Genomic DNA, 21,516 nt, shown 5'->3' with positions numbered 1-21,516 from the left:
GAACCTAACGTTGGAAGGGGAAGCTTCTGGACGAATGGAAGCACCGCGTCGAGAATCAGTCGGAGGAGAAGGCATTACATACCGACAATTGATCAGCGTAACCAGTAGAAAAAACAAAAATTACATGTCACTATTGCCATATGGAAGGGCACATTTGCCGAGAGTGTAAGAATCTATCCAAGGACCGGAAGCAGTCAGAGAAGGAAAGTCGAGATACACCACAGAAGGTCAGGATGGTGAAGTACAATTCATCGGAGGTCAGTTTTGCGATCGGGAATCGATTGGCGGAACGTAATTCCTGGATTCGGGCGCCACGTCGCACATGACCAACAAGGACCGCATCAGTCTAGCAGATGGAAACGATGTTCAAGCAAACGGAATCGGTTCTGGCGTGGGGCCATCGAAATGCGGATGCCATTGCGAAGATCGTGCGTACCAGTTAAGAACTGGTATTTCTCTGCAACGGTGTAAAATGTCATGGAGCTCATTCTCGAAGTCATCTGAAAGGCGAAGCAAGTCGGTAGGAGATTTAGTACATACTGATTTGTCAGGACCGTTTGAAATCCCCACGCCAAGCGGAAATCGGTACAGTATGGTGCTGATCGATGACTCCTCACGCTACATGGTCGTGTACCTGTTGCGTTGCAAATCTGAAGCGTTCGAAAAAATTCAACAGTATATCAGCCTCATCGAAACACAATTTGGTAGGAAACCTAAAGTGATACGATCTGATGGAGTCGGTGAGCACTCGAGTGGAAAGCTGAAGAAGTTCCTGGCCGACAACGGCATCATTCTGCAACAAACAGCTTCTTACAGCCCAAAACAGAATGGAGTGGACGAGAGGAAGAACCGTTCCTTAGCTGAAATGATGCGGCGTATGCTTGCCGAAGTAGGTATGGAGAAGAAGTTTTGGGGAGAAGCAATCGTAACTGCCTGTTATCTCCAAAATTTACTTCCAACAGCGTGTAACGAGAGGACACCATATGAGTTATGGTACAGTAGGAACCCGTCCTACAAGCATCTACGAGTGTTTGGATCCGTCGCATACGTGTTCATTCCCAAGCAACAACGTAGAAAGTTGGACATGAAGGCAAATAAAATGGTACTGGTGAGTTATGCTGAGGGACGAAAGGCCTATCGTTTCCTCTACCCGGCAAACTGCAGCATTGCTTTGTCTGTGATTGTCTGTGGCATTACTATTAGCCGCGATGCCAAATTCGACGAGATGAAAGGCAACGATGCGATTATGAACAATAATTACAATGATGACGACGAGGTGAGTGTTACATTGCGTGACCATGGCCCATGTGACTATGATGCAAGCACAGAAGAGTTCCAGTATCCTGAAGCTGAACTGGAAGATGATGGCAGTACCAGTACATCGGAGAGCGAGTTCGAAGGATTACCTAATGAAGTTTTACTACGGCGATCCGAGCGAACGACGAAAGGTGTGTCTCCGCAGTGGTTGGACGTGAATTCCTGGTTCGCTTAAGTATCGGGTGTCCTTGAGGAATCGAAGAGCTGTGCCCAAGCAATGAATAGTCCAGATCGTAGAAGATGGTATGAAGCGATGGTTGAAGAGATACAGTCTGTGGAGACCCATTTCGTTGGTCACCCTATCACCTGGTGGAGTGTAGAGAAAACGTGAGTTGAAGAAGAATCGCAAGAATTGTAACGCGTGAAATCGAACGGCTAATAAAAATAGTTATAGTTTCAATCGTTTGCCTTTATTATCACTCGTTCTCGTGTCCGGTTCCCACATTGGTGACCCCGACGTGATTTTTCACTCGATTGCATTGCGGGGAAATCGCGGACATTTCGATTCGATAAGTTTTTGTATCGCGCCGATTCTAACCTCAAAATGGTTGACGAAAATAACGGAGCCGGAGCTGTCGCAGCAGGAGCTGAATTGGCAGCCGCCGTTTCTGTAAAACTGCCTGATTTTTGGAAAAATGACCCCAACATGTGGTTCGCTCAGGCAGAAGCGCAGTTCCATCTGGCCCGGATCACCCAAGACGAGACCAAATTCTGGCACATCGTCGCCAGGATCGACCAGAGCGTCATCTGTCATATTTCGGATCTGGTCAACACGCCGCCGGTTATCAACAAATATCAAGCAGTCAAAGACCGGCTAATCGCACGATTTGCTTTATCCCCACAAGCTCGGATTGAGCAGCTGCTAGGATCAAGCGATTTAGGCGATCTGCGACCATCGCACCTTCTTGCTCGTATGCAGGAGATTGCTACCGGCCTCAACGTGGATGAAAGCATCATGAAGACACTTTTCCTGCAACGTATCCGAGTCACGCTCGTGCGATTTTGTCCATCAGCGATGGCAGTCTCACCAAACTGGCTGAAATGGCCGATCGAATGCTAGACTCTTCCGCCACGAACGTTTCCAGTTGTTCTGCTCCAACAACCGGCTCATCGCCCCTCGATTACAGCAGCCTTAAGGGAGAGATAGAAGCGTTGACAGCCGAAATTCGCCGGCTGAAGGCCAGACCGAACCGAAACCGAAGCCGTTCATCATCAAGACCAAGCACGGTAGGAGAAGATACGATTTGCTGGTATCATCGCAAATATGGAGGACGAGCTGAACACTGTCGAGAACCGTGCGGCTTCAATCGTCAAAAAAAACTAGATGGGCGCCTTCCTGAGTCGGCACAGGTAGGCGGTGATGGTGGAAGTCGACGTCTCGTAGTATTCGATAAAACCAGCAGTACCAGATTCCTCATCGATACGGGTTCCGACGTTTCTATAATCCCTGCATCAAGAAGCGACAAGCAAAGAGGAACCATCCCCTTCTCACTTCACGCAGCCAACGGGACGAAAATCAACACTTATGCCAGCAAATTCATCTCACTCGATCTCGGACAGCGGCGCCGCTTTACGTGGCGCTTCATCGTTGCTGATGTGAGTGGAGCTATCATCGGTGCAGATCTTCTTGCGCATTTCGGTTTGCTGGTTGATTTGAGGCACCGACAGCTTATCGACGGAACAACTAAACTTCGATCCATCGGCAGTCTAACCCCGGCTGTCATTCACGGTGTAAAAGCGGTAGATTGTCAACACCCATATCGTGACCTTTTGGCTGATTATCGCGAGATACTGGTTCCATCGTCGATTCCACGTGAGGTGAAGCACGATGTCACGCATCACATCATTACGAACAGCCCACCGGTCGCATCGAAATCCCGTCGAATGCACCCTGAACGTGAAAAAGCAGCACAAGCGGAATTTCATGCCATGTGTGAGATGGGGATCTGCCAACCGTCCAGTAGTAGCTGGGCCAGTCCTCTCCACTGTGTTCCAAAGAAAAACGGAGAGTGGCGATTCGTTGGCGACTATCGTCGGCTGAATAAAGTCACCGTTCCAGACAGGTATCCAGTCCCACATGTCCACGATCTGCTCAACAGATTTCGAGGTAAGACAGTCTTCACTACGCTTGATTTGGTCAGGGCCTACTACAATATACCAGTTGAGGAAGCAGACGTTCCGAAAACAGCAGTCATAACACCCTTCGGACTGTTCGAATTTCTTCGAATGCCGTTTGGACTTTGTAATGCAAGTCAGACTTTCCAACGGTTTATGAACAAACTTTTCGGAGATTTGCCATTCGTTGTTGTTTTTATCGACGACATTTGTGTCGCATCACCAAACGAAGAAGAACATAAAAACAACTTAAAAGTCGTGCTGGAACGTCTTAAGGAAAATGGCCTTGTTATCAATTTAGAGAAATGTACATTTTTTGCGTCCCAAGTTGAATTTCTTGGCTACCTTGTTAACCAAGACGGTATTCGTCCGTTACCGTCACGCGTCGAGGCTGTATCCAATTTCACCACACCAACGACTGTGAAAGATCTGCGACGATTTCTCGCCTTGATAAATGTATACAAGCGATTTATTCCACATGCAGTGGAACCTCAAGAAGTCCTGCGAAAACTTATCCCCGATAACCGCAAAAACGACTCAAGAAAAATAGCATGGGACGACCATACGCAACGTTCGTTTGACGAATGTAAACAGAGTCTTGCAGAAGCTGTTTTATTATTCTATCCCGATGCCGAAAAACCGTTAGCACTGATGGTTGATGCGTCTAATTTCGCCGCTGGAGCTGTTCTTCAGCAGCTCATAGATCAAGAATGGAAACCGCTTGGCTTCTTTTCGCAGAAGTTCTCAGCAAGTCAACAAAATTACTCCACGTTCGGCAGAGAACTAACAGCTACAAAATTAGCCGTGGGATATTTCAGACACTATCTGGAAGGTCGTCAATTCACGATCTTCACTGACCATCTTCCGCTTACTTATGCTCTCACAACAGACCCTAGTAGTCGATTGCCTCACGAAGAACGCTACCTTCGCTATATTGCAGAATTCACTACCGATGTTCAACATATTAGTGGCCAACACAATATAGTAGCAGATGCTTTGTCTAGAGTCAATGTAGTTGTAGCTGGAGTGGACTTTAATGCGATTGCCAAGGATCAAATAGACGATCCCCACTTGAAGAAGTTGCTTTCGTCGACTTCAAGCTCGCTTAAGCTTGCACCTTGTCGCTTTCCAGATGTTTCAGTGCCTGTTTACTGTGATGTCTCACTTGATAATCGTATCCGTCCCTATCTTCCAGAACGTCATCGAACAAGCGTTATGACACAACTACACGGAATGGCCCATCCAGGAGCACGCGCCACCAGACGGCTCATCGCCGATCGATTTGTCTGGCCCTCCATGAATAAAGACATCAACCTGTTCGTAAAGACTTGTCAGCAGTGTCAACGTTCAAAAATCAACCGACACACGGTAGCGCCACTTTCCAGCTTTGATGTACCCAAAGCTCGATTTCGACACATTCACATTGACATCGTCGGTCCTCTTCAGCCTTCAAAGGGAAATCGTTACCTACTGACCATTATCGATCGTTTCACGCGCTGGCCTGAAGCAATTCCACTCAGCGACATGACGGCTCCGACGGTTGCCATGGCTTTGTACTCTGGTTGGATAGCGCGTTTTGGAACTCCGGATACAATAACAAGTGATCAAGGACGGCAATTTGAATCGGACCTATTTCGGGAGCTAACTAGGTTGTTGGGTGTGCATCACATTCACACAACCGCCTATCATCCACAGGCAAACGGAATTGTTGAGCGGTTCCATCGCACACTCAAAGCCTCGTTGATGTGCACCAATTCGGTGGATTGGCACGACCGCTTACCTCTGGTGCTCCTTGGTCTCCGAGCTGCATTCCGCGAAGATTTGAAATGTTCTACAGCGGATCTTGTATACGGACAGGCACTCCGAATTCCTGGTGAATTTTACGACAAACCAATCGGAAACATCGACCGCACTGAGATGTGTAAAATTTTGCATCAAATCTTCTGTGACCTAAATGCTCCAAAAGCGATCCATCATTCAAAGCAGAAAGTGTTCGTTCATCCGAAGCTCAAGGATTGCAGTCATGTTTTCATTCGTATCGACTCGGTGAAGAAGCCGCTCCAGCAACCATATGAAGGACCTTATGAAGTGCTGCAGAGAAACGAAAAATTCTTTGATATTTCTGTATTGGGTAAAAAGCAAACCATTTCAATCGACCGCATCAAACCAGCCTTCCTTTGCGATACAAACATTTTGGACCATCCCAAGGAAGGAAACAACACCATAGTTACACCATCTGGCCACCGTGTCCGGTTCCTGGTGTAACTGGGGGGGCATATGTGGAGACCCATTTCGTTGGTCACCCTATCACCTGGTGGAGTGTAGAGAAAACGTGAGTTGAAGAAGAATCGCAAGAATTGTAACGCGTGAAATCGAACGGCTAATAAAAATAGTTATAGTTTCAATCGTTTGCCTTTATTATCACTCGTTCTCGTGTCCGGTTCCCACAAGTCCATCAAATCGAACGGAACACCTGCCGGAATGGTGCACCTGCCTGCCGGTCGAAACGCATTTGGCTCGAAGTAGGTGCTCAACGCAACGCGGATGGAGAAGTGGCCCGCTTCAAAGTAAGACTCGTCGCACAAGGATACAGCCAGCAGTATGGTACAGATTATGACAAGGTGTTTGCTCCAGTTATTCGCCAAACAACATTCCGGACTCTACTGGCTGTGGCGGCGAAACAAGGTATGAACGTACGACAATTCGACGTCAAAACTGCGTTCATGTACGGCAACCTCAATGAAGAAATATTCCTTCGTCAACCTGCAGGATTCGTCTCGTGCAAAGGGAATAACGGAAGGCGTATAAGCTGAGAAAAAGCTTGTATGTCCTGAAACAAGCGGCCAGATCGTGCCAGACTGCACTCCGAATTGGAGCGGACGAATTCAAACGGTACGACTCGGATCCCTGCCTGTATAGGAAGATGGAAGATAAGCGATGGTGTTATGTGCTGGTATACGTCGACGATTTGATTGTGGCGTGCGAAAATCAGATGATCGATTGTTGTGTTGGAGTTTTGCGGAAGAATTCAATATTCCATTGGATCCAGGATACTTGAAGTAAGAAGCTGGTACTGCTCTAGCGAACAATTTTGAGTACCAAAAATTGTTGGATCAACTTTAGTACGTTTCGGTCAACTTCAGACCGGATATTTCGGCGGTGGTGTCATTCCTCAGCCGCAAAACAAGTAATCCATCTCAAAATGACTGGCTGGAGCTCAAGCGAGTTGCCCGGTACCTCAGGCACATGTGAGTATTGACTGCGCCTCAGCTATAACAAAAGGCAAACCGGCTTGATCGGCTTCTCTAATGCCGACTTAGCAGAATGCCAGCAAGACCAGAAATCGAACAGCAATTTGGTGATTCAGTTCGGAGTTCGTGGCCTTGACAGAAGCGCCGCAAGAAATGCTATGGGTTAAATGTCTTCTTGGCGATTTCGGCGAGCATCAGCAAGATCCAGTGTTGTTTGAGAACAACCAAATTGCTCCAAAGATGTTGGATATCGGTAAGTTCAGCAACAGAATGAAACACATCGCTTCCAAATATCATTACTAAGGGACATCAAAGCATCCGGCGAGATCCGTTTCGTTTACTGTCCGAATGAAAACATGATCGCTGATTTGCTGACAAAACCCCTTGGAGAAACCAGACTGGCAAAGATGAGAGCCTTGTGTGGACTACAAGATCAGCGTTGAGAGGGAGTGTTCATGTAGCCATGCTGCTTAGCAATGCTGAATTAATGCAATCAACATCATCGAAGCAACCCTCATCTAAAAATGTAAAAAATCTCATTAGTCTTAAGACTAAGTAGCCCGTCATTCGTTTTGGCAACAATGATGACTTTTCAGCTTGCATTTCAAAGCGATAAAACTCAGTCTTGATAGTTTATATTGACTTGAAAATGTATCACTGTACGCGCTAACATGCATAAAGTATGCTGATACTTTTTCAGCTGTGTCAGTGCAAAACCAACTGATTTTCTTTGATTCAAAATCGTGAGATGAATTAGCAACAATCATAAACGACGCGTACAAATTTCAATGACGGCCTACTTAGCCTTAAATAAAACCTAGAACATTACAGACGTTTTCTCTTGAATTCCCGAACCTAAAGTCAATAGGTTCTTACATCAACCTCGTCACCAAGTACTTCTTGTGCTAGTTGCTTATAAGCTGCACCCTTTTGCATGTCGTCTTTCTTTCAGACTAGGATCATTTCACCCATCATAGTCCGCCTTATTCTTTGTACATGTATGTACATCTGCGCCCCATGGTTTTAACTTCCCCGTGCTTCGTATCTCCTTCAGAATATCGACGTATCCCAAGTAACCATTAGCCCGCTAATTCGCCTTTTTGGCCTTATAGGGCTATTATAAGGTCAATATAGGGCATGTTAGCTGTATAATAGCACTATATTGGCACGCAGGGCGAATTAGAGTGCTAATTGGTTAATTGGGATGTCACTTCTACGTTTCGATAACTAGAGCCTCGCATAAGTTCATACGTTTCACTCTCTTTGGTTTAGGATTCTCCTTGGTCGCCGTTTTCCTGTTTTCTCCTTGCTTTCGTCTTTTCAACTCGTATCCACGGGTTGCTATTGCTTTGCGCCCGTGGTTCCTGTTCACTGCCTGGTTCAGGATATTCCGTGGCTTTTTTTGGTTTTGGCCCACTCCACTGTTGTCATGTCCTCTTGATGGCAGAGTTTGGCTCGTGACAGCTTTTCCGCTCTGGAGGACAGCCACGTAGGTTACTTTTCCATTAAAAACCATGCGTCCTTCGCCACGTATTCATATGTTAGCTCTAGGGTGGTAGAATGTAAGTTTATTGTACCAATGATAACATTTCAGGTTATGCATGCGATGGCTACGCTACTATAACGTCTGGATGGACGGCCCTTTCGAATACCTGGAACCTCATTTTGTGGAATCTAAAACGGAAGAGTTCTTGAAGGAGTTTCAGAAGACTCAAAAGTACTACCGCAATCGTATAAAAGCGGACATGCTTGAGAATACCCTCTGTAAATTCAAGGTAATCATTTAAATTTAAAATCCAACAAATAAATCTACATGGTAATCCCAACTTCCATTCTAGGGTCAAACGGAAGACCCGGACCCGGAGAAGCATCCGTGCCCACTGAAGCTTTGCGCCCGGATGACGCAGTCTATCAAGGACTTCCACCTGGGAGTTTACATAGTAAACATTATGTGCAATCCGGCGTTGAAGGATCGTCACTGGGACGAGATGTCGGAGATAGCCGGGTTCGATTTGACCCCGGATGCGGGTACCACACTGCGCAAGATCATCAACCACAAGCTGGACAAGGATTTGGACAAGTTTGAAATCATCAGTATCGGTGCGAACAAGGAGTTACAGCTGCAGAAGAATTTGGCGGCCATGATCAAGGAATGGGAGTCGATCGACTTTAAGTTAAACCCATTCAAGGAGACCAATCTGAATATTTTGTCCGGTTTGGATGAAATACAGTCGGTGCTGGATGACCACATCATCAAGACATTGGCAATGAGAGGTTCTGCTTTCGTGAAGCCCTGCGAGAAGGAGGTCAAGGAATGGTACAAAACGCTTACGCGTGTTAACAAAACAATCGAACAGTGGGGAAAGGTCCAGAGTACGTGGTTGTATCTGCTGCCTATATTTTCGTCTGCGGATATTGTAGCACAAATGCCAAACGAAGGCAGAATGTTTCAGCAAGTGGACAAGACTTATCGGATGTACATGAAGATTGTCGAAGCAAATCGCTCAGTGATGAATGTGGCGGCGGCCAAAGGTGTACTGGAGGCCCTCGAAGAGTCCAACGAGCTTATGGAGGAAATCACTAATGGCGTCAACGAATATCTAGAGAAGAAACGATTGTATTTCCCAAGGTTCTTCTTTCTCTCGAACGACGAAATGCTGGAGATTTTGTCCGAAACCAAAGATCCGCTGCGGGTTCAACCACATTTGAGCAAGTGTTTCGAGGGGGTGAACCGATTGGAGTTTGATCAGGCTCTGGATATTCGATCGATGTTTAGTATCGAGAAGGAGCAGGTGCAGTTCGTGGATAAAGTGTCGACGTCGGAAGCCCGAGGAAGCGTGGAGAAGTGGTTACTACGTGTGGAGGAGGAAATGTTACGAGCGGTGTTCCACCAAATGCGGGGTAGCTATGAGGCGTACAAGGAGAAGGAACGGCATGCTTGGGTTTTGGATTGGCCCGGAATGATAGTACTCTGTGTATCGCAGATCTACTGGGCTGCGAACATCCACGCGTGTTTGGGACAGAAGCCGGAATCGATTGCCGAATACTTTGAGCAGTTGCAGAAGGAGCTGATGGACGTTGTGATGCTAATTCGATCGAAAGAGATTACCAATCTGGATCGCATAACAATCAAAGCGTTGATTGTTATCGATGTTCACGCAAAGGACGTTGTAGATGATCTTATCAAGCAAGGGATCCACACCGAAAACGACTTTCAATGGTTGGCACAGTTGCGCTACTATTGGAGCGAAGAAGAGGTGACAGTGAAGATCATCAACGCTTCGGTTCGCTACGCGTGTGAATATCTAGGAAATTCGGATCGGTTGGTTATTACTCCGCTGACAGATAGATGTTACCGAACGCTGATGGGAGCCTACCAGTTGCACTTGAATGGAGCACCGGAAGGTCCTGCTGGAACTGGTAAGACGGAAACTACCAAGGATTTGGCGAAAGCGTTGGCAGTGCAGTGTAAGGTGTTCAATTGCTCAGATGGGCTAGACTACAAAGCGATGGGGAAATTCTTCAAGGGGCTTGCATCTTCCGGAGCTTGGGCTTGTTTTGATGAGTTTAACAGAATCGAACTGGAAGTTTTGTCTGTCGTCGCGCAGCAAATATTGTGTATCATAGTGGCCGTCCGAGCTGGAGTGCAAAAGTTCATCTTTGAAGGAACGGAACTGAATCTAAATCCAGCATGCTACGTCTGCATTACGATGAATCCAGGCTACGCCGGTCGTTCAGAGCTTCCTGATAATCTCAAGGTGCTCTTTCGAACCGTGGCCATGATGGTGCCAGACTATGCCATGATCGGAGAGATTTCCCTGTATTCTTTTGGGTTTACCAATGCGCGGTCACTGGCAGTTAAGATTGTCACCACCTATCGGCTTTGCTCGGAGCAATTGTCTTCACAGAATCATTACGACTACGGAATGCGAGCCGTCAAAACTGTACTTCAAGCTTGTGGTAATCTTAAAAAAGCATTCCCTGACGAGGATGAAGAAATTTTGCTTTTGCGTTCACTTCTGGACGTTAATCTACCAAAATTCCTCAGAAAAGACGTGCCATTATTTGAAGGAATCATTTCGGATCTGTTCCCTGGCGTGTCTCTTCCCGAAGCAGACTACACGCTGCTGACGAACGCTTTCAACGATGTTTGCCGGGATATGCAACTACAACCTAAGGACACCTTCCTGACCAAAGTGATCCAAACCTACGAGATGATCATCGTTCGACATGGTTTCATGCTGGTTGGTCACCCATTCTCGGGCAAGTCCATGACTCTGAAAGTACTAGCCGAATGTTTGACGAAGCTGAAAGGCAAAAGCGACAACCCATACTTTCAACGCGTACATTACGAAGTTGTCAATCCTAAAGCAATTACCATGGGTCAGCTGTACGGCGCCTTTGATCCTGTTTCGTATGAATGGACAGATGGGATTGCTTCCACGATTTTCCGTCGATTCGCCATTGATACGGAGCCCGATCGAAAATGGTTGATCTTTGATGGGCCGGTCGATGCGGTCTGGATCGAAAACATGAATACGGTGTTGGACGATAATAAGAAGCTTTGTTTGACCTCGGGCGAAGTTATCACGATGACCGGCGAAATGTCGATGATATTTGAGGTTATGGATCTGGAGCAGGCATCTCCTGCGACCGTGTCCCGGTGTGGAATGATCTTCATGGAGCCGTCCGTGATTGGATGGGAGGCTTTTGTAAAGTCGTGGATTCAACGGTGCAACAAACAGTGGACAGCGGATTGGGAAGACATGCTACTGGAGATCTTCCGTTGGGTGATTCCGGATTGTTTGAAGTTCATCAGGAGGCAGTGTAGACAATATTTATATCCCGGTGATATCAACTTGCTGACTTGCACGATGAACATCTTCCAAATGGTGATTGACGAAGCAGTTCATGAGAGCCCGGATGAGTACGCGAAGTATCTGTTCACGTGGTTCCAGGCAGCGTTGATGTATTCGGTCGTTTGGGGCTTGGGAGGTATTTTGGATATGGACTCGAAGATTAAGTTCGATGAGTTCTATCGAGAGGTAAGCGTTTCATGTTGGTAGATTTGATTCGCGTAACAATGTGGAATGTTTCAGATTTGGAAGGGCACCGATGAGAATCATCCAGTACCGGATGCCTTAGGGAAAATCGACGTTTCGATGCCAGGAGAAGGTATGATCATGGACTATGTGTATTATTTTAAGCAGAAGGGCAATTGGCGCTACTATCCGGATATGGTAAGGCAGATGAAAAACGAAGTAGGAATTACTCTGTTGGTTCCTACGTTGGACTCCGTCCGTTATATGCACATATTGGATATTCATGTGAAGGTAAGATACAAATTACTCGCTTCACAATGTCAATTATAGCACTCTCCTAATTTACAGAACAAGAAACCGCTACTTTTGGTGGGACCAACCGGTACAGGGAAAACATACTATTGCAGTGTTGCTGCTTGATTCGCAATGATATGCATCAAAGTACTATTCCTCGTCGAGGACGCGGTGAAGAATGAACATCCGATTTTTACACGTTGGTCAAGACATTTTCTAACCCAGATATTGAAAAAATATTCAATGAAATTATTCGGAGTACAATATATTGTTGACGTTAGCTCGACCATTATTGTCCGTTTATTTAAATCCACATTTCCGTTTTATCGACAATCGTCCATTGCTTTCCCATAACTGGACATTCCATAACTGAAAAGTTCGCAGTATGTTGGAGCCAACGATTTTATGCTACAAATTTTCATAATAACAATCTTATGAGTTTTTCACACTAGTGGCATCTATGTGAATCATAAGGCAGCTTAATGAGATTGATATACGTTAATTAAGTATAACTTGCTTCGCAATTATGGTTTCCATTGAGTCAATATGAAATTCATACCAGCCTTATGAAATATGGTTTCATTAATGGAATTAGTCATTAGAGCAATGGAAATCATAAGGCGCGCAATGAAATTTGTATACCTTCATTATGTTCTCCTATTTTCTCGATAATGGTTATCATTGCAATGGTATGAAATCCATAAAAGCCTTCTGAAATCGGCTTTCATGGATTTTTCAATGCTTCATAAGGGAAAATTTATGAAATTCGATAATTAATTTGCCTGAGTGTAGTATTCCTATTAGTGATTTTTTATTCTTTCAATCATCGGCTGTTCTTTCGAGGTTGTATAATGGCAGTGTAAATATTTTAATCAATGATTTTCTCTTCATTGAGTTATAGGCTGTTGTTTCGAGTTGTACCGTTTGAGTTGAAGTTTGAGCGAAAGCGGTAAAAAAAAATCGACTGACAAAATTGTCTTGAGCGAAATTCAAAGTTGGCAGTGACTTCAAAAAATAAATGAAAATAAGCCCCTGCATTACTTGTCCGTATTACATCTTGTCAGTATTACAATTTCTAACAAGAGATTTGTCCCTCTTTTCGGCTATTACCTAATGAGCAAAATGGATCAGAAAACATTCCTTCCTACGCTCATCACCTTCACGTCGCAGATCACAGCAAACCAAACGCAAGAGTTGATCATATCCAAGCTGCTCAAGAAACAGCGTGGCCGATATGGACCGCCGGACAACAAAACGGCCGTGCTATTCATCGACGACATGAACATGCCGGCTAAAGAGATCTACGGAGCCCAACCTCCGATAGAGCTGATCAGACAATACTTCGACTACAGCCATTGGTACGACCTGAAAGATGCATCCAAACTGTTCCTGGAGAAGATCCTCATAATGACTGCGTGTGGTCTACCGGGAGGAAGTCGTCAGAATGTCTACGAGCGTTTTCTGTGTCACTTCGATATCTTCGCGATCAGTAATTTCAACGACGAAACCATGTTCAAGATCTTCAGCAACGTGCTTCTCGATGGGTACAAAAAGGGTGGCCACGCCACGGATGTCACCACAATGGTCAACATGATCGTTAACGCAACTCTGGATCTTTATCAGTTTGCATGCGCGAAGCTTTTGCCAACTCCCGCCAAGTCGCATTACATATTTAACCTACGGGACGTTTCGCGGGTCATCAGTGGATGCTCGATGCTGAAGCGTGAATCCGTGGAAAGCAAGAAAGTATTCCCCCGGCTTTGGATGCACGAAGCTATGAGAGTTTTCTACGATCGCTTGATCAACGATACGGATCGATTGTTTGTGTTCGACAAACTTAATCAGAATCTAAAAGCTTTCTTCAAAGAGCGTACGGAGCTACTGCTGCCGGATTTCTTCGACGAGCAGACCGGAGCGGTGAAGTTGGGAAGTTTGAATAATTTGATGTTTGGAAGTTATTTTGATGCGGACGCTGAAACCGAAGATAGGAAATACGAGGAAACGCAGCAGGTGGAGCAGTTCCGTGATTTGGCCAACCGGGATCTGGCGGAGTATAACAGCACGCACAAGGCAAAGATGGATATCGTTCTGTTTCAGTACGCTCTGCAGCATTTGAACAAAATCTGCCGCATAATGTCAATGGCCGGAGGAAGTTGCATGTTGGTCGGAATGGGAGGATCCGGACGGCAATCCTTGACAAAGCTAGCTGCTCAGATATGTGGTCAATCGTTATTCCAACCGGAGATAACAAAGTACTACGGAATCAACGAGTGGAGAGAAGATTTGAAAAAGGTGTTAAAGGAAGCAGGAGGAATGGGTCGCGATACAGTATTTTTATTGACGGAAGCTCAACTGAAAGAGGAGGCATTCCTTCAAGACATCGACTGTCTTCTCAATATAGGAGAAGTACCGAACATCTACCCGATCGACGAAAAGCAAGAGATTTTGGAACTGGTGAGACTGGCTGCGCAAGGCGGAAATCGCAACCTGGACATCAGCCCACTGGAAGTGTTTCAGTTCTTCGTCAATCGCTGCAAGCAAAAGCTCCATATAGTGATCTGTTTCAGTCCGATCGGGTCGGTTTTGAGAACCCGTATTCGGCTGTATCCTTCTTTGGTCAACTGCTGCACAATCAACTGGTTCGACGCATGGCCAGAAGACGCCTTGGAAAAGGTTGCCGAAATGTACATGAAGGAGTTGAACGTAGCTTCCTCGGTGAAGGAATCTATAGTCGTAACCTGTAAGCATTTCCATGTAGTTGCTCGCGAAGTGTCCGCCGAATTCACCAAAGCAACCGGACGGGTAACCTACATCACATCCGCTTCGTATCTAGAACTCATTAAATGCTTCCGTAATCTTACCAAGAAGCACCAATCCGAAATCATGGAGAATAAGATGCGCTACCTGGGAGGTTTGGAAAAGTTGGATGCCGCAGCGGAAGCGGTATCGACGATGCAGAAGGAACTAAACGCCCTACAACCAACGTTGATCATCATGGCAGAAGAATCGCGTAAAATGACTGAAGAAATCGAGAAAGAATCCATAGAAGCAGCCGCAGCGACGGAGCAAGTAAAAAAAGACGAAATAGTGGCAAACATTCAAGCAGCGGAGACGCAAGTGCTGATGGCGGATTGTGAAAAGGATCTCGCTGGAGCAATTCCCATTCTGGAGGAAGCCATTCAAGCTTTGAATACCTTGAAACAGAACGACATTACCCTGGTCAAATCGATGAAGAATCCACCCGAAGTGATCAAACTAATTATGGCGGCCGTTTGTGTGATGAAAGGTATTCCAGCGGACAAGGTCACCGATCAAGCTACCGGAAAGAAGATGCTGGATTATTGGGGTCCCAGTAAACGTTTGCTCGGAGATATCAACTTCTTGCAAACGCTGAAAGACTACGACAAGGAACACATCAATCCGGATGTTATGAAGAAGATACGGAAGGATTTCATTCCTCACAAGGACTTTCAACCTCACATTGTGGCGAAGGCATCCAGCGCAGCAGAGGGCCTCTGCAAATGGATCATTGCAATGGATTTGTATGACGCCGTGGCAAAGATTGTGGCTCCGAAAAAGGAGAAGTTACGTCTAGCGGAAAACGCTTACGCGGAAACGAAGAAGATATTAGCAGAAAAGCGACAGCTAGCTGCTGACTTGGAGAAGAAGGTGGCCGAATTAAACGATAACCTGGAGGAGGCGAATCGCAAGAAACAGGAGGTCGAAGATGAGGTACAGATGTGCAAGGAGAAGCTGCATCGAGCAGAAATGTTGATCGGAGGGCTTGGCGGAGAGAAGAGTCGTTGGACAGCATCGGCGGAGCGACTGCAACAACTGTACGACGATTTGGCCGGAGATATTCTGGTTTCTAGCGGAGTGATTGCATACCTTGCTCCGCTGACGGCGACGTATCGGCATCGCTGCATCGAAAACTGGCATGGGTTTGTTAAGAAGATAAAGATTCCTTGTTCGGAGAGTTACAGCTTAGTGGACATATTGGGATCGATGATCAAAATCCAGAACTGGAACATCGCTGGTCTGCCAACGGATGCCTTCTCAGTGGAAAATGGCATCATTATGGACTGTTCAAGCAGGTACAGCTTGTTCATTGATCCACAGTTTCAAGCGAACAAATGGATTCGGAACATGGAGCGTAATAACCACTTGCAGATCTTGAAGTTCTCGCAAGCGGACTACATGAAACGGCTGGAATCGTGCATTGAGCATGGTTATCCAGTGTTGATTGAAAACATATTTGAAGATTTGGAAGCACCTCTGGATCCTCTGTTGAATCGAAACACTTTCGTTCAGGGAGGTACTGAGTACCTGAGCTTAGGAGACAACGTAATACCAATTTCCCCGAAGTTTCGTTTATATCTGACGTCGGGATTGAGGAACCCACATTATCTACCGGAAGTATTTAATAAAGTGACCATCATCAATTTTGCACTGACGATCCAGGGCTTGGAAGATCAACTGCTCGGCATCGTAGTGGCTAAGGAACGACCAGATCTGCAAGAGCTTCGTCAAACTCTAATCGTTCAGGGTGCGAAGAACGTTGCTATGTTGAAGGAGGTCGAGGACAAGATTTTGAAAACTTTGTCAGAGAGTAAGGGTGATATTTTGGAAGATGAAACAGCGATAAAAATATTGGATGATTCAAAACGTATCTCGATCGATATTGTTAAGAAGCAGGAAGACTCGAAGGAAATAGAAGCAAAGATTGAAGCATTTCGTCAGAGTTACCGCCCTGTCGCGGCTCACTCATCCACGCTCTATTACTGCATCACGGAGTTGCCTAATATTGATCCGATGTATCAATTTTCACTGTCCTGGTTCATTAACCTTTACATTTATTCGATCGAGAATGCTAACAGAACTAAGGATCTCCTACGGAGACTGAAATTTCTCATGGACGCGGTAACTTTGAATCTTTACAGTAATGTATGCCGATCTCTATTCGAGAAGGACAAACTTCTTTTCTCGTTTGTACTGACAACCAAGATTATGATATCCTGCAATCAAATAGATCTGAAAGAATTTGAGTTTCTCCTACTTGGTGGAGAGAGAAGCAAAATTGATCTGCCGAATCCGGACCCCAGTTGGGTAACCGACAAACTCTGGGAGGACATTCGTCGTTTGGAGCAGCTACCGGAGTTCACTGGATTCGCAAAGAGTTTCATCCAGACGATTGACGCTTGGAAACGCTATTACGATGTTGAGGATACCCATTTGGAAAAGTTACCCTCTCCATGGCAGGAGAAAACAAACCGCTTCGAAAAGCTGATAGTGCTTCGTACTTTCCGACCCGACAAAGTAGTTCTCGCAATCACCGAATTTGTCGCATCCGAAATGGGACCAGCTTACGTTCTGCCACCTCCGTTCGACATAGCCAAGTCGTACGAAGATTCCAACTGCCTAACGCCACTAATCTTCATTCTGTCTCCGGGAGCGGATCCAATGAATGCACTTCTACTGTTTGCGGAGAAAATGGGATTCGACGAAACCTTCCAAGCAATATCCCTCGGACAAGGTCAGGGACCAATTGCACAGAAAATCATCGAGAAAGCGCAAGACGAAGGGACATGGGTGTGTCTTCAAAATTGCCACCTTGCGGCTTCCTGGATGCCTACGTTGGAGTTCTTGTGGGAAAACATGGACCTCTTTAACACTACATCTTCCTTTCGGCTGTGGTTGACCAGCTACCCATCGGAACAATTTCCAGCAAGTATTCTGCAGAATGGTATAAAAATGACAAACGAGCCACCAACGGGACTTCAGCAGAATCTCCTGCGATCGTACAACTCGGAACCTATGAATGACGATGCTTTCTACACGGGTTGCGCCGGAAAAGATCGTTCTTTCTCCAAACTGTTGTACGGAATCTGCTTCTTCCACGCAGTCGTCCAAGAACGTCGCAAGTTCGGACCTCTCGGGTGGAACATCTCCTATGGTTTCAACGAGTCCGACTTCCAGATCTCAGTTCTTCAGTTGCAAATCTTCCTTAATCAGTATGACGACATTCCATACATGGCTATATCTTACTTAACCGGTGAATGCAACTATGGAGGACGCGTAACCGACGCCTGGGATCGCCGTGCAATTGTTACGATATTGGCAGACTACATCAACGATCGGGTCGTGAATGATCCGAAGTATAGGTTCTCCAATCAAGGCGACTGCTACGGCGTTCCTCTGAGAAACGAACATCGAGAGTATGTAGCGCATATCAAGAACAACGTGCCGAACTATCCAAGCCCTGCCGTGTATGGATTACATCCGAATGCGGGGATTACCAGGGATCTGAACGCTTCCAAGGTGTTGCTGGAGTCGATGTTGATGACCCAGGGTGGATCCTCGGAGATGAGCGATGTCGAGAAGGAAAAAGCTATACTGGCGGTCATCGAAGGCATTGAGAGCCGATTGCCGCCGGATTTCGACTTGGAATTGGCCAAGGCTAAATACCCGGTAGACTACAGTGAATCGATGAACACGGTGCTGGTGCAGGAGATGGAGCGGTTCAACAATCTGCTTCAGGAGATTCGAAGCAGTTGCATAAATTTGAAGAAGGGCATTGCCGGGTTGATTGTGCTGACTCCGGAATTGGAATCGGTGTATAATGCGATCAATTACAAGAAGATTCCCGATAGCTGGATGAGAAAGTCCTATCCGAGTTTGAAGCCTATCGGGGCGTACATTAATGACTTTTTGGAACGACTGGCGTTCCTGGAGACGTGGTATCAAACGGGGAAACCGAATGTTTTCTGGATATCTGGGTTCTACTTTACGCAGGCTTTCCTGACGGCGGCTATGCAGAACTACGCCCGCAAGTATCGCATTCCGATCGATATATTGACATTTGACTATAGTGTATTGCGGGCAACGACGTGAGTATCGCTAGTTTTTCTTTCAATTTCTGTAATAGTTTGGCTGCTTGTTGATATCGAGCTGGCACCATCCAGGTAATGATTATGTGCATTACGTTCGTTCAAAAAAAAATCGCGCGTACTGTTCGAGGTTCTGTTAGCACGAACTGTTCGCCCATGTATTACACAGTTCGAACAAGCATGTCTTTGGTTTCATGACCGTTGGTCGTAGCAACCAATGTATGGTGTATGCATTGTTCATCAAAATGTCACTGCTACTGTTGCTGTTATCGAAGTATATTATTAGCAAACGATTTCCTTCAACTAATCTTGCTTTACTTCCAGATATTAATTTAAAATTCTCCTTCAAAAACCCTAGCAAGAATGTTAAGAATTGTCTTCATGAATGACCCAATAGAAATGTCAAGGAAATCGTTTAGAAATTTTGTCGGAAACTTAAGAACTTCATAATTTTTAGAATTTCCTCCAGGATACCGTTTATTAAATGTTTTATCGATTCCTTTCGAAACCTATTAGAAGGAAGAACTTTTGTTCAGTACCAGATTTTCAAGGCCTGTTCCGATAGGGCTCCAGAAATACCTCTAGCAATTCGTTCGGGAATTTCGCTTGGGATTCCTCTAAGTATTATTCCAGGATTTTTTGCCAGAATATTTCTACAGCGATTCTTATAGCGATTTTGCCAGGAGTTGCTGCCAAAATGCCTCAAGTGATTTCACCATAGATTCATCCAATAAAATCTTCATCAAATTAAAGGATTCTTCAGGAAACTTTTCCAAGAATCATTACTCCTTCAGATATTCCTCCTAAGATTCTTCAAGCGATTTCTCCTTATATTCCTCCAGAAACACCAAAGGATTTCTTCTAGGAAAATCTCTATAGTGATTTTTGCAGAGATGTTCTCAAGACTTCCTCCAGGTTACAGTACAACAATTTCTTCAGATATTTATCCAGTGATTTCTCCAGCAAGTAGTCCTCTCGATATATTTCTGAGAATTAATTCTGACTTTTTTTCCACGAATTCTTCCGGAGATTCCACCCAAAATTTATCTGAGGATTCTACAAGAAATAACTTCATAAATTTCTATAGAGATTCCTCAAGAGTTTCCTTCAGGAATTCTACAAGGAAATTCACTACATGAATTATTCTTATGATTTTCTGCTTCAGGGAATCCTTTTGAAATTTATCCAGAGATTCGTTCTGGGTCTCCAAAAAATCCTCCGAAGATTCCTTTAAGATCTCCTCTTTAAATTCCTACAAATTCACCCATGAATTTCATGAAATAAAATAAGAATCCCTCCAGACTCCGGTTTGTTTTCAAGAGATTCTTTCTGGAACTCCTTTTCTAAAGAAGTTTTTTGAAAAACCCTTGAATAAGTTCTTGGAGCAATCCGTGGGGGAACCCCTTGAAAAAAATCTTGAGTAATCTCTATAGGAAAATCTCATCGGTGAAATTTATGGAAAAAATCCTGGGGAAATTCCTGAAGAAACCCCTGGAACATAAAACATGCTAATCCATGGAACAATTACGAAAGGAAACCATAAGAGATTCACTGAAGCCTCGGAGGAATTCATGAAAAGAAAAACCTGGAGAAATCTCTGCGGCAATCCCTTTAGAAATTTTGCCTGGAGAAGTCTCTGGAAAAAGCTCTTGTAGGAAGGATTATCTAAGTTAATTAATAAAGGACTCTTTAGAGGATTCCCAGGAAGCATCACTCTACAGATTTTGCTGGTGAAATCTCTAGATAAACCCCGGGAACACCCCATGTACATTTTTTTTTTCGAATCCATTGATTTTTTTAGAAACCCTAGGTGAAATTTTCGAAACCACGAAGAGTTTTTTCAAAAAGAATTGATGTAGAGATTTTACTGGAGAAATTTTTGTATACATTTTCCTAATGTGATTCCTGGAGAAAATGTTAAGATAATTTCTAATGAAATTCCAGGAGGAATTCATGGGAGAATCTCTGGAAGAATTCCAAGAGGAATCCCTGGATGCTTTTTTGTAAGCCCAGAATGAATCTTCCGAGAAAGGCCAGGGGAATCCCTGTAAGGTTATCCGGAGAAATCCTTGGAGTAAGTCATGTAGCAAGTAATATCTTGAGTAATGCTTGAAAAGATTATCCTACACACTTAAAATAAATCGCAGTATCCTGTGAAATAAATCACCGAAATTGAACTGTAAACAGTAAAAATCCGTGAAATCAGCTATTTTACCGAAGAAAATCGGTGAAATCTACTATATTACCGGAATAAATCCGTGACATAACGAACAGTTCGGTAAAAGCATTATTTTCACCGAACTTCTGTTAAATCGTGTGACAGCCGCTCTGGCAGGCATGAGCTTCCTTTTGTTTCAGTTTTTGCACACCACTTACAAGCAGTGTAAGCTGGCTTAGTGGTAGCAAGCCTGCTTCCTGATCGGCAGGTCGGGAGTTTGATTCCCGGTCGAACCATTTTCTTGTTTTTCTTTATGATTTTGTTCAACGATTTTACAGATTGTTCGGTGATTTTTCACCGAACCTTCAGCTGTTGAGATTACGGTGAAATTTCACCGTAATCCGTAAATTTTTTTAAGTGTGTAGTATAAATCCTGCAACAATTCCTGGAGA

General features: G+C 44.9%; 1 protein-coding gene across 1 annotated transcript in view; it reads left to right on the top strand.

Annotated features, from left to right (window-relative positions):
- LOC5564092 (dynein heavy chain 12, axonemal) overlaps nt 1–21,516 on the top strand; it is a 45,662-nt gene that overhangs the window by 20,183 nt on the left and 3,963 nt on the right. The window contains exons 4-8 of the mRNA XM_021848698.1: nt 8,278–8,458; nt 8,522–11,728; nt 11,804–12,016; nt 12,074–12,133; nt 13,103–18,906. Of these exons, the coding sequence (XP_021704390.1) occupies nt 8,278–8,458; nt 8,522–11,728; nt 11,804–12,016; nt 12,074–12,133; nt 13,103–18,906 (9,465 nt within the window). The remainder of the gene's footprint in view (nt 1–8,277; nt 8,459–8,521; nt 11,729–11,803; nt 12,017–12,073; nt 12,134–13,102; nt 18,907–21,516) is intronic.

The sequence above is a fragment of the Aedes aegypti genome, chromosome 3 (genome assembly GCF_002204515.2).
Source record: "Aedes aegypti strain LVP_AGWG chromosome 3, AaegL5.0 Primary Assembly, whole genome shotgun sequence".
NCBI classification, from domain to species: domain Eukaryota; kingdom Metazoa; phylum Arthropoda; class Insecta; order Diptera; family Culicidae; genus Aedes; species Aedes aegypti.
Note: the sequence above shows the minus strand (reverse complement) of the source record. Positions and strands in the feature narration are given on the sequence as shown.